The following is a 13,753-nucleotide window of genomic DNA, read 5'->3' as shown; positions in this document are numbered from 1 at the left end:
CCATTCCAATATAAACTTGTATTAAAATAATATTGTGCTCTCGGTACCAAAGACTTCTTGTCCTTTTTTTGGATAAGCTGTTTAGAGTCTGAAAAACACCTATTGTGAATTCCATTACTATGGAAATAAAATGACTTACCTCCTGTTACTAAATGAAACTGTATCCACTATGTATGTTGACAGATACTTGAACCAAAATTGGAATCTGGAGAAAAGTTATGACTCAGATAAAAGAAGTAAATATTTTCATAATAGATAGTTAAAAGAATATATATTTTCAAATTTAATAGCCATTATTAAAGAACTTGTGAAGTAAACGGCATATACAAGGGATCTGCGGTTGTTCCCACTGTGGCGGAACAGGCGAGGAGCACGGGCTGTTCCCAGCGGGTCGGCAGCCGGTGCTGGGGACCCGTGGGCACAGGGCAGGACAGGCGCCGTGGGGAAGGGAAGGGGGATCCAACCTACGTTAATTCGTTAAACGGCTCCTCTTTTCAGCTGGAGGTGGAGACCTGCCATTTGGAAACTGTTGATCTGCGCTGTTTTTCCCCCAAATACTCAGGCGCGTGTTGTGAGGATTGCTGAGGAGCCAGCGCCAGTCAGGTCCTCTGCGAAACTGACCTCCTCCTGTCGCAGGCGTGCTGCGCTGCCCCCTGACCGGCCCGGGACACCGGGAGTGTAACTTGGAACACCAGTGACCTGGAGTACTGGTCCGTACTAATCCCTCTTACAAAACAAGACTCCTTTTTTTAAGAAAATACTGAATTGCTCCTCTCACGAGATAAAACTTCTTATCAGCAGAACAGGCGAATCATCTCCCAGCAGGCCGGCAGTCCGCACCCCTGCTCGCTTTTTGTCCTGTGTCTTGCAGTCCTGGTGTTTTAAAGATGTGCCCCTCACTATTTTTAATCCTTTTCCATACTCCATGTCTATAGAGCCTCTTAAGCTCAGGGCTCAGTGCCTCACAGCTGAGTTTCTTTGTTTAAAGCTTCAGTTCAGCTTATGTAGCAGAACTGGGTTCCTGTAGAACAGGAGGGACGGCCCTGGTGGTGCTGCTGGACAATGGTTTACGGGAATACCGTGTATCGTTGTTAATCTTTAAATGATAACCAGGCTTTGCCAAGGAAACACCACCTGGTGCAGCTAAAATGGACTCCTGTATTTTAACGGGTGTTCTGTAATCATGTAGGAAAATGTAATGTTTAGCATGTGGCTTTGTTAAAAGCCTGAAATCTAGATAGGTATTCTGACATGTATGTTTGATTTTGTAGATGGAAATACGAACAGTTTGTTGTCTGCTTTCTCTGCAGTATGTGGAAACAGGAGTGCAACCTGTCAGGTTTTTAATGTCTAACCACTTCTTTCAGGTGTGTCAGTAGCACTGGGATGTCAGTTTTGCACCTGTCTGGTTTTGTGGATGAAGTCAGCGAGGATAGTCTGACATGGTAAGATCTGCCATGGCTTCTGTTCAGGCTCGGGTTTATTTCTTTGTATCTTAAGAACCCAGATATTATTCCTGCTAGTTACTCTGTTTAGGTAAACTTCAGTGGACTGTTTTATTTTAGTTGGTTTTGTTTTGCTTAATTATTATTTTTTTTCAAAAGATCATAATGCCTTAAAAGTGTAAGAAACAAATAACCTAAGAAAGATACTTGGAAATAGGGGCAGATGCCAGTGGCGAAGCTGCCTTAAATGGGTGGCTGGCGTAGCACAGAATCCCTCTAGGACTGGGCTGGTTTTGCAGAGAACCGCGTGAGTGGAGCAGTGGGAGGATGTGGAGACCATTCCCCTGTGCCTTGCGGGTCAGGCGTTAGTGGGAACCACTACGTTCCTGTTCGTGACAGCACGAGGAGCTTTAGGAGATCAAAACAGAGGAATTAGCATTCCTCGATCATAAGTTTTTAGTCAAGGTGCCAAAACTTTCAGGCTTTCCTCGCCAAAGGGAGGAATATTTATCTCTGAGGAGAAAGCAGGATGTAGAGGGAAGATAAACTCTTTTGTTAGGCCTCTCTTTAGGTCTGTACTTATTGGAGACGAAGGCACTTTCAGGACTTAGTGTCACGGGCACTTTGGTGAAATGACTGTATGTAAACTGTGGAACCTTTTCTGTTTTCAGTTGCCCTCTGTACACAGGTGACCGTCACAGCGCCCGTGGTTCTGTCTGCAGACACCTGTTCCTCCGGGTGGTTCTGGGCGCTGTGTCTGCAGCGGGGCGCTGGGAAGGCCGAACCCCGTTCTGCACACGCACAGCGCTCTCCAGCACCCCGACGGGCCGGAGCTGTCAGGCCGATTAGAAAAGGAGGTGGTGTCAAAAGTTGGCTGGATCACCGTGACTCTAAAATAGCATTAGTTCAGTAAAGGATACATATCTTAATCTAGTGTACAACCCTGTTAAACAGGTTTGCGTCACTGGGGAAGAAGTTTTCGGTGTTTTTACCAGTCAAGCAGTGGAGCTGTTTTTTCACAGCTGGCCCGTGTATCCGATGGAAGTGAACAGCTCAGGAGCCCCTGGCGTTAATGGAACAGGAGAAGGCGTTTACTGCAGGGCAATGTTCTTCTCTTTGCTCTTTATTCTTACTGGACTATGATTTTACTGCATACTTGAAGTTGGAGTGAAAATGGTAACAGGAGTTCGGTTAGCTGTTTATGCATTAAAGTACAAAAAGATCAATTAATGTGGTTCTTGGCAGCAAGTCCCAAGTGCTCGGTGATGTGAGGCCCAGGACCTTCTCTGGAGCTGCGGGTGTAGATCTGTCTGCTGCTGCGGGGGGGCTCGTGTCCTTAACGCAGTGCTGGGGAGAGCGCTCCAGGTTCTTTGGTTTGTCTGCCACGGGTTCGCGGGCGCTCCCTTCCTCTGCCTTCCTGTTCCAGTCGCTCAAGCCGTTCTGTGTCAGCGGAGTTATTTCAGCACTCGGGCTTTGCTACTTCAGAGACCTGCTCGAGAAGTGTATCGGAAGAGACGGAGCTGCTCCGCTTCCCTGGTCATCCCCATACCTTGATTTCGAAAATAACAGTACTCTTCATTGTCCCTTCTTGGTAGGTGAGGAAAAAGGAAATAATATACTTTCATGAGTTTTAAATGCATATCTTCACCTCTGTGAAATAAATAGGTATTTTGTGCATAAGTAGGGCATAGTTGACGCAATAAATGGCTGTTACAGCCCTGGTTGAACCTGGCCTGGCACTAGAAAGGGGGCTATAAAGGGTTTGGGGTATAATGCATGAATGTGCCCTGTGCCTTGCACAGTGTTACTGACAGTAATGGATCGTTGGGGTCTTGTAGTTGGTCTGATACTTGTGAAACACAGGCTAATCTTGCTGTTGATTTACTAAAACAAGTTTTATTGTGGTGGTTGATTTACGGTGGCTTGTTTCCCTAGTGAGTTCTAGGTAATATGCTTAATGTAAATTATCCAAAGTGACATAATTACAGTGAAGTTCTGCAGAACTTGAATTACTTAGTACTCAACCTGACCTCTAAGATTTGTACAGCATTTGAGCCATGTAAAGTGACTCTCATTGATTATATTGACACTTGTATTTGAGTTTAAAAACCTCAGGTGTGTAAAGCACCGTAGCCACAGGGTGTGCATGTGGGAAGGTCTGACCAGGCTGTGCCACCAGAGCAGGAGCGTCATTGGGAGCCGCCCGTGCCCACAGCTTGTCTGCCGTGAGCTGCCCCGTTCTGGGCAGCTCTGCTCAGGGCACCTGTTTGTGGGTTCTTGGCACATCGCTGCTTTTGCCTCTGCTCCCCTGGTTCCACGGCCTTTGTGACGGGCGGCGCGGAACCCGGGCTGGGGTCACCCCAGCGCCCGCTCGACGTCGCCTCCCGTGAGGGTCACCCCAGCGCCCGCTCAGCGTCACGTCCCGTGAGGGTCACCCCAGCGCCCGCTCGGCGTCGCCCCCGTGCCGATGCGGTGTGTCTGCCCCGCCGGGGGCGCGGGGCCGGGTGAGCTGTGCTCCGTGCTGTGAAGCTGTTAGGTGGTGCTGGGCTGTGCCGCGCTGCTCTGAGCCGCCGGGCTGCTCCCCAGAGCGCTCGCTTCCCCCCGAGAGACGCCCACGGGCAGCAGCATGGATCAGTGCGATTGAATACCTGGCTGTGAGGCAAGAGAACACCCCATGTTGTAGGACCCTCTTGCAGTTGGCCGTCAAAGAGTCATTGCAAATTTCACCCGGTCATTGAAGAAGACTGAAGTATTTGTGTGCCCCATCACTTTCCGCTTCTTTTTCACTGTGTTAGGGGTAGTAATTGAATGATGCAGCAACACTTGGGAGTGTAGAGGTTACACTGCACGCTGGAGGTAAGTCTGCTGGTCACAGTGTTTCAAGACCCACTTTATCTCGTTTTTGTGCATCTCAACTGTCATTGACAGGATGCTATTACATACTATTATCTCTTGAGGGGAGTTATTTGTTAATATCTGTTTAAGAAAGTATTTTTTTTGGTTAGTGTACATTTCATCAGAGTTTTTGAGCATGGAATTGGTACGTAATTTAGTTTAAAGGAGTTTCATGTTGTTAAATGTGAAAATGACTAGATTGTTGTTTCCTGTAGTAAGCCTTTACCTCTTCTTAGTGTTCTTATTCAACATTAGTAATTTTATTTTCAGAAAAGGCGTCGTTTTCCTTGTGTAAAGCTGCCCATACCTCCCTTTGTTCCTTTTGTAGAGACATTGCTTTCTGTTTTCACTGGATTCAGTTACATTCATGATTATTATTCACTATGGGAAATTCTGGGAAAATCACTGGAGTTTTGAGCAAAGCATTGAGAGCAACTGACACAAATTACTGTACACAGATAATTTTAAAAGCCTTTTTTTCCCTAGTTTTACTTACTTAATTTACAAATATGAGAGTTTAAAAACCAGTCATAAAAGTTTACAAGTATTGACTGGCAAAATACACTGAAATGGAGCAAATGCCTGATTTAAACTGGAGGTTAAAAAGGATATGGATCTGCTGTAGCCGGTATGGACTTCTCAGTCACAGAACACATGAGGTCTGCGGCGTAATGATGACCGCCCATCCTGCGCAACGCTGCTGTGGGGCTGTCTCGCTGCTGTGGGGTTGTCTCGCTGCTGTGGGGCTGTCTGGCTGCTGTGGGGCTGTCTGGCTGCTGTGGGGCTGTCTGGCTGCTGTGGGGCTGTCTGGCTGCTGTGGGGCTGTCTCGCTGCTGTGGGGCTGTCTGGCTGCTGTGGGGCTGTCTGGCTGCTGTGGGGCTGTCTCGCTGCTGTGGGGCTGTCTGGCTGCTGTGGGGCTGTCTCGCTGCTGTGGGGCTGTCTGGCTGCTGTGGGGTTGTCTCGCTGCTGTGGGGCTGTCTGGCTGCTGTGGGGCTGTCTCGCTGCTGTGGGGCTGTCTCGCTGCTGTGGGGCTGTCTGGCTGCTGTGGGGCTGTCTGGCTGCTGTGGGGTTGTCTCGCTGCTGTGGGGCTGTCTCGCTGCTGTGGGGCTGTCTGGCTGCTGTGGGGCTGTCTGGCTGCTGTGGGGCTGTCTCGCTGCTGTGGGGCTGTCTGGCTGCTGTGGGGTTGTCTCGCTGCTGTGGGACTGTCTGGCTGCTGTGGGGCTGTCTCGCTGCTGTGGGGCTGTCTGGCTGCTGTGGGGCTGTCTGGCTGCTGTGGGGTTGTCTGGCTGCTGTGGGGCTGTCTGGCTGCTGTGGGGTTGTCTCGCTGCTGTGGGGCTGTCTCGCTGCTGTGGGGCTGTCTGGCTGCTGTGGGGCTGTCTCGCTGCTGTGGGGCTGTCTGGCTGCTGTGGGGCTGTCTGGCTGCTGTGGGGTTGTCTCGCTGCTGTGGGGCTGTCTGGCTGCTGTGGGGCTGTCTGGCTGCTGTGGGGCTGTCTGGCTGCTGTGGGGTTGTCTGGCTGCTGTGGGGTTGTCTGGCTGCTGTGGGGTTGTCTCGCTGCTGTGGGGCTGTCTCGCTGCTGTGGGGCTGTCTGGCTGCTGTGGGGCTGTCTGGCGTGCAGTCAGCCGTCTGAGGTTAGAGCGGGGAGCTGGCTCAGCCTCGTCAGGGGTCGACTGCGTTTGAAAGCAAACGTGTGTGTGTCTTTAGGAAGAGAATGTAATTTCTTCAGTTCAGAATCATTTGGGAACAGTGATATTGCAATTTTCTATTAATCCCTTTAAACAAGCTTAAGTAAAGGCTGGAAAAGGGCCCTCCCTTGGCAAGCCCCCTCCCCAAATAAAAAGAGGGAGAGGGGGAAGAGGAGCCTTAAAAGGGCAATTTATTACTGTTCCTGCGGTTCTTACCTGATGCTGTGTTACAGTTCAAACATACGGCATTTGGTGGTGAAGAGCTTGCAAGCACAGATGAGTTTATTTCTGTATTGAAAAGCATTGAATTACCAAGGATATGACACAAATTGGGATTGCTTGTAGTTGGTTCTTAACTGTGCTTATTTGTGAAACACGTTAAATGGAAGACTTATTTTAATGCCATATTATGACGCACAACATGGCAGCAATTTTCTTTAGAAATTGGAGAGTTCTGGGTGTTTCTGTCAGGAAATATACATAAAATACAACATTTCAATCCTGAGTGCTGAATGCAGTGCATTAAAGCTTGGAAACACCTTCCCTTTTATGAGTGATTACTGTAATAATACCATTATGATGTGCTTCTGATGTCCCTTATGCCATGTGTATATACAGTGAAATCACCATGGCCATATACAACAACAAATACTAAAATACAGCAAAACCATAGGTCTTTGTACAAGGGCTGCCTGTTGGCCTCCCCTGAGTTCCGTCATCCATAGTGCCCAGAGAATGTGCTTTGTTGTATTCATTGGTGTCTATTTATCCGTCTCTACATTTATACTAAAGATAGCAGGTTTTTTGTAGTGTGAAATGATGCTTGTTTGCAAACACTACAGACTTAAATCCACAGATACAGACTTAAATCATAATCCTGTGTGAAAGGGATTTTTATTAATTATTATCCTTAGGAATAATTATAGCATTTAATGGACATAATTGAGCATTTGAAGTCTGCAGTACATATGGTGGTTTTCAGTGGTCTGCTTCCACTGAGTAGCGGTTTAGCTGAGTTATAATATATCACTAAAATCAATGAAGTATTCTTTAACTGTGGATAGAAAATGTTTTATTGGAGAAAAGGATGTATTTAGCAGTCCTGAATTAAAAATTTAAAACGTTTAATAATATTTTGCCTTGGTAAATTCTCTGAAGGGAAATAGTTTCCATGTTTTTTACTATTATTCTGAAAGCTCATAGCCCTCGTATTTGTACGGTCTCGTCATGAGTGCGGGGTCTTTTCCTAAACGAAGAGCCGGGATGTGGAGTTGCCGGCGTGGGGACAGCTCTGTGGAGCCGGGATGGGTTGGTCCTGCGGCCCCTGGCACCTCGTTTGCTGCCTCTGACGGGCATTTCTCTTCTCTTCTCTCTGGCAGGTATGGAGTCTGCAGAGCGGTTAGCGTCACCACCGGTCTCCTCCGCGGCAGCCGCTTCCGCTCCAGCGCCTTCTGCCCCGCCGGTGGCCTCAGCCGTGGCGAAAGGCGGCCTGTCCCCCGGGGCTGCGGCGCTGAGCGCCGCCATCAACACGTGTGGTAAGAACGGCTCCATCGTGTATTGCAGTGTGATCTTCCTGTTTGTCAGCACTTGCAGTTATCGTTACAAGTCTATGTATGGTAACCCACCGCTGCCAGAGCAAACGTGGTTCTTGCAGCGGGGTGAGCGAGCGTGTGTTCTCCAAACCCAACAACTCTTGTGCCCCAACGCTGTAGAACAGTCGATTCTCAGTGCCCCGCTACAGCCAGCGTCTGCTCATCTGCGGCTGTCTTGGGATGAGAGGGAAACCAGAACGTCCGCACACCGAGAATTATTTATTGTAGTTACTCTGAGATCAGCCAGAAAAGTTCTTAGCTAAAACTAACGGAATAACAATGCGTTTGGTTTTTCAGTACCCCACCACAAATTCAACTCCAAAAGATTTCTGTGTCTGTGTTAATTAGCCTGTGCCATTTTAATGGTCGCTCCCAGAATGTAGTAGGAGTTAATTTACAAATGGCTATAAATGTTCAGTCCCGAATGGAGGGTTTGTGTGACTCACTTAGCTCTACTCACTCTCTTTACTTTGTGGATACTACAGCAAGTAGTTTTGTCTCCTGTAACATTGTGTGTATGTATAGGATATATATTTGGTCTATCAAAATACTGGAAGACTAAAGCAGGTGAGCAATGTAGTAAAGATAATGAACTGTCAGATCCTTTCTTCATTAGAAAATCCCGGTAGTCTTTTTCTTAAATAGGTTTTAGGATTTTATTCTCAACTTTTATTTTAAAAAAAAGGAAAAAAAGCAGCTTTACTTGTGTCCGGTAGCTGATAGTTATAAAGACTGATCGGAATACCCAGTATTCCCGGGTTGTTTCCATTTAGGTTTTTTTAGTGGTCACATCCTTTGCGTGGCTGCATCTAGTCTTTATATATATATCTGTGTGTGTGTATAATGTATATATATTTTCTCAAGGACACTTTGTGCTCCTAGAAACCAGCTGGCGTGCGGTTTGCTCTCAGTTCTGTCCATCAGTTCACTGACGGGTCTGCCCGTTTCTGGGCCTGACGCGGCGCGCTGCGGCGGCTGAGTTTACAGGGTGCTGGGTACTCAGAATAGGCTGGTATCCTAGCTGCTTCCTAAGCGGAGATGCTATTCACTTCTGTGATATTTAAATAAAAACATTATGACAATGTCTGTCTATCTCAATCTGATAATTAAATTATCTTCACATTTAAAAATGCATTTCTCTAGCATCTAGTAAAATGATCAAGAATGAACAATTATTCTTGCCAAGAGAAGGTTAAGGCATCTTAATCTATGCATTAAATCGGAGGGGCTCCTTTTATTCCAATTCATCTATTTATTTTCAGTGCAGCAATCGATAGCCTATTAAGTCTGCTCCGCACAGCCCGGCGGCGTACCCGCGGGTCCGTGGTGCTTTGCCAGGAGAGTACACTGCAGGTAAATTATTTTGGCATATTCCCAGGTCAAATAGACAAAGCACCTGTGTGAAACCATTATGAAATACATCACATACCATTAGTTTAATTGGTTAGTGCAGCACTAGTTTCTGAATAATTGAAGCATTCCAGTCAAGTAAACAGATACTTCACTTGCTTCTTATTCACCAATTGCTAAAAATAAGAAGGCACATTGGAGAAGCAAATCGAATCTGGAAAGAGGCTTAAATTCCTCCTCATGAGAAAGTTAGCAGCTTTGTAGGAATATAAATCAATGGCCTTTTCTCACATGAGTAAATGATACAATAGTTCAGTGTTTTGTCATTATGGGGGGCAATACTACCAGCATGTGAAACTGTCCAAAGCTGAACAAGAGATTCTTGTTGGTTTAGTGTTATCAGACTTTAAGACTTTTTAATTTTCAAAAAAAGGAAGTTCATTAACTTTGTATGAAATTATTTTTAAAAAATAAGCCTTATTTTCTGAACCAGAAGCTGCATGTGTGAAATCAAAAACGTTCAGCGCTTTCTGAGCAGCGACCTCCTCAAGTGAAGCCCAGGAGGATTTTGAAATCGTGGACATAATGCACAAAGTGGCAGGATTGCTTGAATTTGAAAAGTGTTTTTTTCCGCTTGATTTTTTGATTTGTAGTGACAAGATTGAGATGTAAGACTTTATTTTTTCTCAACAGCAGCTATTTTTTGGTATCTTGGTCTTTATAGAAGAATGACAATGTAGCTCCTTAAATACGTGTTGAGAAAGATCAGACTTAGTGCCTAAACCGCGGAGCTGTGTGAGACGTTTCTTGTGCGGGGCTCCAGGGCGGCGCCGGGGCTGGCGGGTGCTCACCGGCCCTGGGCGCAGGGCTCCGTGCCCCGTGTCAGCACCACATTTGCTGTCTTCCCAGCAATTAGAGTCTCGCATTTATAACATTTTAAAATTGCTGTGATGTACGTTCTTAGAATTTCAGTGTCTGTTGACACTGGCAGGTTAAAATTTATTTGTTAGCATTGTTCATGCTTCATTTATGTATTAATTAAGAGTCTTAATTACTGTATGTAACGTCCATGTACTTACGTAGCTGTTTCTTACTTTCCTTACCTTCTTAATGTGTTTTATAGCAATATGAAATAACGACCTTATAATGTGTTAGTCTAAATCCTGCTCAGTTATATGGTTTAATGTATAAAATAGCACAAGTCCTATACTTACAGCACAGTTTTCATTATGTACAAACTTTATATTTTCACTTTAAGAAATGAAGCATGCCAGTGGGCCCGACCGCAGGCCTTGCTCTGCTCAGCTGGCTGCAGGGATACTGTGCAAAACTGCTTGTCCTGAGTGGACGCCGCAACTTAGTCTATGTTTTAGGGTTCAGAAAGAATCAGAATTGCACTTAAGCCCTCAAGAAATCACTTTCAAGAGAAGGAAAAGGTCAGTCTCAGGAGTGAGAAGAGACGTTCTTGCCCCCTAGTCTGTCCTGTAACTTGTGTGGATTGTGCCTTCCAGTGCTTCCAGCGTTAAGTGCTGCCTAATGAAGTTTTCGCTGTAAGGCAGGAGGGTGCACTCACACATCTGGTACTGTAAGCATAAACAAGGCCAAGAAAAAAGCCCTGTGTTTTTCCTCTTGATTAATGAGTGCGGCACAGCAGAGCGGGGACGTGCCCTGCGCTGGCCCGAGGGGCCGTGGGGCTGAGGGGACGTGCCCTGCGCTGGCCCGAGGGGCCGTGGGGATGTGCCCTCCGCTGGGCCGAAGGGCTGAGGGGCCGCGGGGACGTGCCCTGCACTGGGCCACGAGAACGTGGGGACGTGCCCTGTGCTGGGCCGAGGGGCCGTGGGGCTGACGGGACGTGCCCTGCGCTGGGCCGAGGGGCCACGGGGATGTGCCCTGCGCTGGCCCGAGGGGCCGTGGGGCTGAGGGGACGTGCCCTGCGCTGGGCCGAGGGGCCGCGGGGATGTGCCCTCCGCTGGGCCGAGGGGCTGAGGGGCTGAGGGGACATGCCCTGCGTTGGGCCGAGGGGCCGTGGGGCTGACAGGACGTGCCCTCCGCTGGGCCGAGGGGCCGCAGGGACATGCCCTCCGCAGGGCCGAGGGGGCGCGGGGCCGGGCCCCGGGACCCGCGCCCGCGCCGGGCTGTCTGCTGTCGGGTTCGTGTAGACCCAGCCTGTGTTTCTAGCCCTTGGCACAACGGCATTGATGTGTCATGTTTCTGATCCTTCTGCTTCTGGTAATGTGATAGAATCTGTGTTTTGATTGGTGGGTGGGAAGAGTTACTTTTAAGAGAAGAGATTTTTCTTTCCTCACAAAGTATTGCTGCATTTCTTTTTTCAGACACACATTTTCTTTCTCTCACACAGAGGATCTTTGTTCCCTTTAGATGGACTTGAAAGTTTCTTCTTTAATGACGCTTTGCGGGCTATTTTCAGTCGTTGGGTAGCAAACGTGTTACCAAGCGTCGTAGGCGCTGCAGTATCTCGTACAGGAGGCCCCGGTGCGCGGAGTGCGCTGCGCACCGCGCTGTGCCCGCGCTCCCGGCGCGACAGGAGCCGCTGGCGAGAGCGGGACGATGGGTGTTGCCCGTTCAGGCTTAGCTGTGCCTTATTAAAAACATAGTTGGTTTGTCTTGCAGAATTCAAGAATCTGCAGGAAAGAATTACGTAAGGGTTGCATAAATATTCTAAATAGTTGCTGCTATAGTGAAGAACCTCAAAAACTGAAAGTCGTAGGGTCTGTATCGACTCCTTTGAAGTTTATTTTCCTGGAAAACAAATATCAATAACCATTTAATATGAAAGCTTAAAACAGCAACAAAATTAAAAGGAGTATTATAGTGTTTTTAAAATAAGAAATCTTTATTTCTTGCTCAACATCTTGAATTTCTGTAACAAAGCAGCACAGACCAGCCCTGCTTCTGGTTGTGAAACAACCATTATAATGGGGATTTACAGGAAAACAATAGAGCCTGCGCCTTTCTGCGGCACCGTCGTTCTGCAGGTGGGGCGTCTCGGGCGGCCGGCGTCCCGCGCGGCTCCGGCGCCGCGTGGCAGCGCGGCAGGGCTTGGCGCAGGAGGGCTGGGAGCGCTCCAGGCCGCCGCGGCCACTAAAGCTGTTGGCTTTCTAGTTCTGGTGCGGGAAGACTGAGGTAAGAATGGGTTCACAGTGACCTGTGAGTACTGATACTGGTTGAAAGACCAACAGTTTCGTTTCGGGCTGATTGCTGTCACCTAGCTTTCCATTAAGTATTTGTTTTCAGAATGCGTTTAAAGGAAGCTGCGCTGCAATCTTTACCAGAATGGCTTTAATGACTGAAGACCAGAGTTGCTGTGGGAAATTCATGTCATTTAAAGTTCCAAAGTGTTGCATTTTCTTCTTACTCCCAGATTTAGTAAATCTGCTCTAGATGATGCACAACAACGTGTTTAAAGGAGCATTTCAATACGTTGTTAGAGCAACTGACGTTTGTTGTTTCCTCTCGGCGCAGAATGGTGGCGAGCGGCGGACACACACTCTCGTCCGGGGGCAGCGTTCTTCCCACCGCTCTTGGGAATTCCACCGCTGTTTGCACCTCCTGCACAGAATCACGATGCTGCCTCGTTCCACTCCAGAGCCACAGGAAAAAGTAGTCGGAGCAGTACGGAGAAAGGTAATGGCTAAAGTTGCATAGGGAATAACTGTATTGGACTCCTGCACGTGCGTATAGATGTGAATTTGAGCTTTACCTTTCATTGTTCTTCCCGTTCCTAAACAGCTCTTTAAAAATTGCTTCTGTTAGCTAAGCACGAGGTGTGAAAGTATGGACGTTCAACAACAAAATACTCCTTCTACCAAGCTTTTCTTTTAAAGTTTGTGGTTTTATTTAGGAGGCCTTGTACTTTCATAGTGACTACCGTTCCTCTGCAGATAAGAAGCAGGCATCAGGTAGTTGTTTGGGAGCATGAAGGGAAGGACAGCTACGGCTACGGGATCTCAGTGAAAATAGTTCAGTGACGTTAGAACATTTTCTTACATTTCAAACCAGTATCTTATGTAGTGGTATTGCACACATTTTGGGATGTAGGAGACGTGTGTTCGATGTTTGATAGTAGGATTGTTCAGCGGAGAGGCGGCTGCAGGGTGACCTTGTTACTGCCCTGCTGAGGGGCCGGCGGCTTCGCGCTGACGTGCGGTGCTGGGCCGCCAGGACACGGCACGGAGCTGGGAGCGTGTCGCTGGGACGTGGTCCCGGACCGGCCGTGCTCGGGGGCTGCTTGGACAGTGCTTCTGAGTGTCCTGCGTGGAGCCGGGCGCTGGGCTTGTGATGTCTGTGGATCCCTTCCCACTCAGGATCTTCTATTCTGTGATTCTATGATGTATGAGCAAAGCTTTTTAAAATACTTTTGGTAGGTTTTAGGACCTGATACGTGTTTCAGAATCAATCTGATAATAGACCTGGGATTGCAGAGCAGCAAGTCTGTGTGAATAGGGGTAGCTGTCTTAGAAAACAACTCTCTTCTTGACAGATTAGTAAACTTGAAAGCAGACGTTACTTCCAATAGTATTCCCGCAATTCTCCACCTCTTGTTACACGCGGCAATACTCATACAATATCTTGGGCTTCATGGCTTTACTTTGGAGCTGATTGATACTTCAAACTTGGAAACAAATTATTCTGTGTGATATTTACTGGAATGTATACTTTTTTGTATCTTCTTTCTTTGAAGTCTTATTTTTCTGCCTCTGACTAAACTCAAGGATAGTTTGGACTTAAAAATGGATGAATTGAGGATTTTTTTGGTCTTCTTACAGC

General features: G+C 47.5%; 1 protein-coding gene across 8 annotated transcripts in view; it reads left to right on the top strand.

The window, feature by feature from the left end:
• The window catches only part of BAZ2B (bromodomain adjacent to zinc finger domain 2B), a 108,502-nt gene that overhangs the window by 45,948 nt on the left and 48,801 nt on the right, over positions 1 to 13,753 (top strand). For 5 of the 8 annotated variants that reach the window (XM_080346325.1, XM_080346327.1, XM_080346326.1 and 2 more), the window contains exons 2-4: positions 1,368 to 1,445; positions 7,403 to 7,558; positions 12,449 to 12,610. In XM_080346325.1, the coding sequence (XP_080202451.1) occupies positions 7,405 to 7,558; positions 12,449 to 12,610 (316 nt within the window). In that variant the 5' untranslated portion in view covers positions 1,368 to 1,445; positions 7,403 to 7,404. The remainder of the gene's footprint in view (positions 1 to 1,367; positions 1,446 to 7,402; positions 7,559 to 12,448; positions 12,611 to 13,753) is intronic. The other 3 variants (XM_080346329.1, XM_080346323.1, XM_080346324.1) reach the window with 1 other exon arrangement.

This window comes from Nesoenas mayeri (genome assembly GCF_963082525.1).
Source record: "Nesoenas mayeri genome assembly, chromosome: 6".
NCBI classification, from domain to species: Eukaryota; Metazoa; Chordata; class Aves; order Columbiformes; family Columbidae; genus Nesoenas; species Nesoenas mayeri.
Note: the sequence above shows the minus strand (reverse complement) of the source record. Positions and strands in the feature narration are given on the sequence as shown.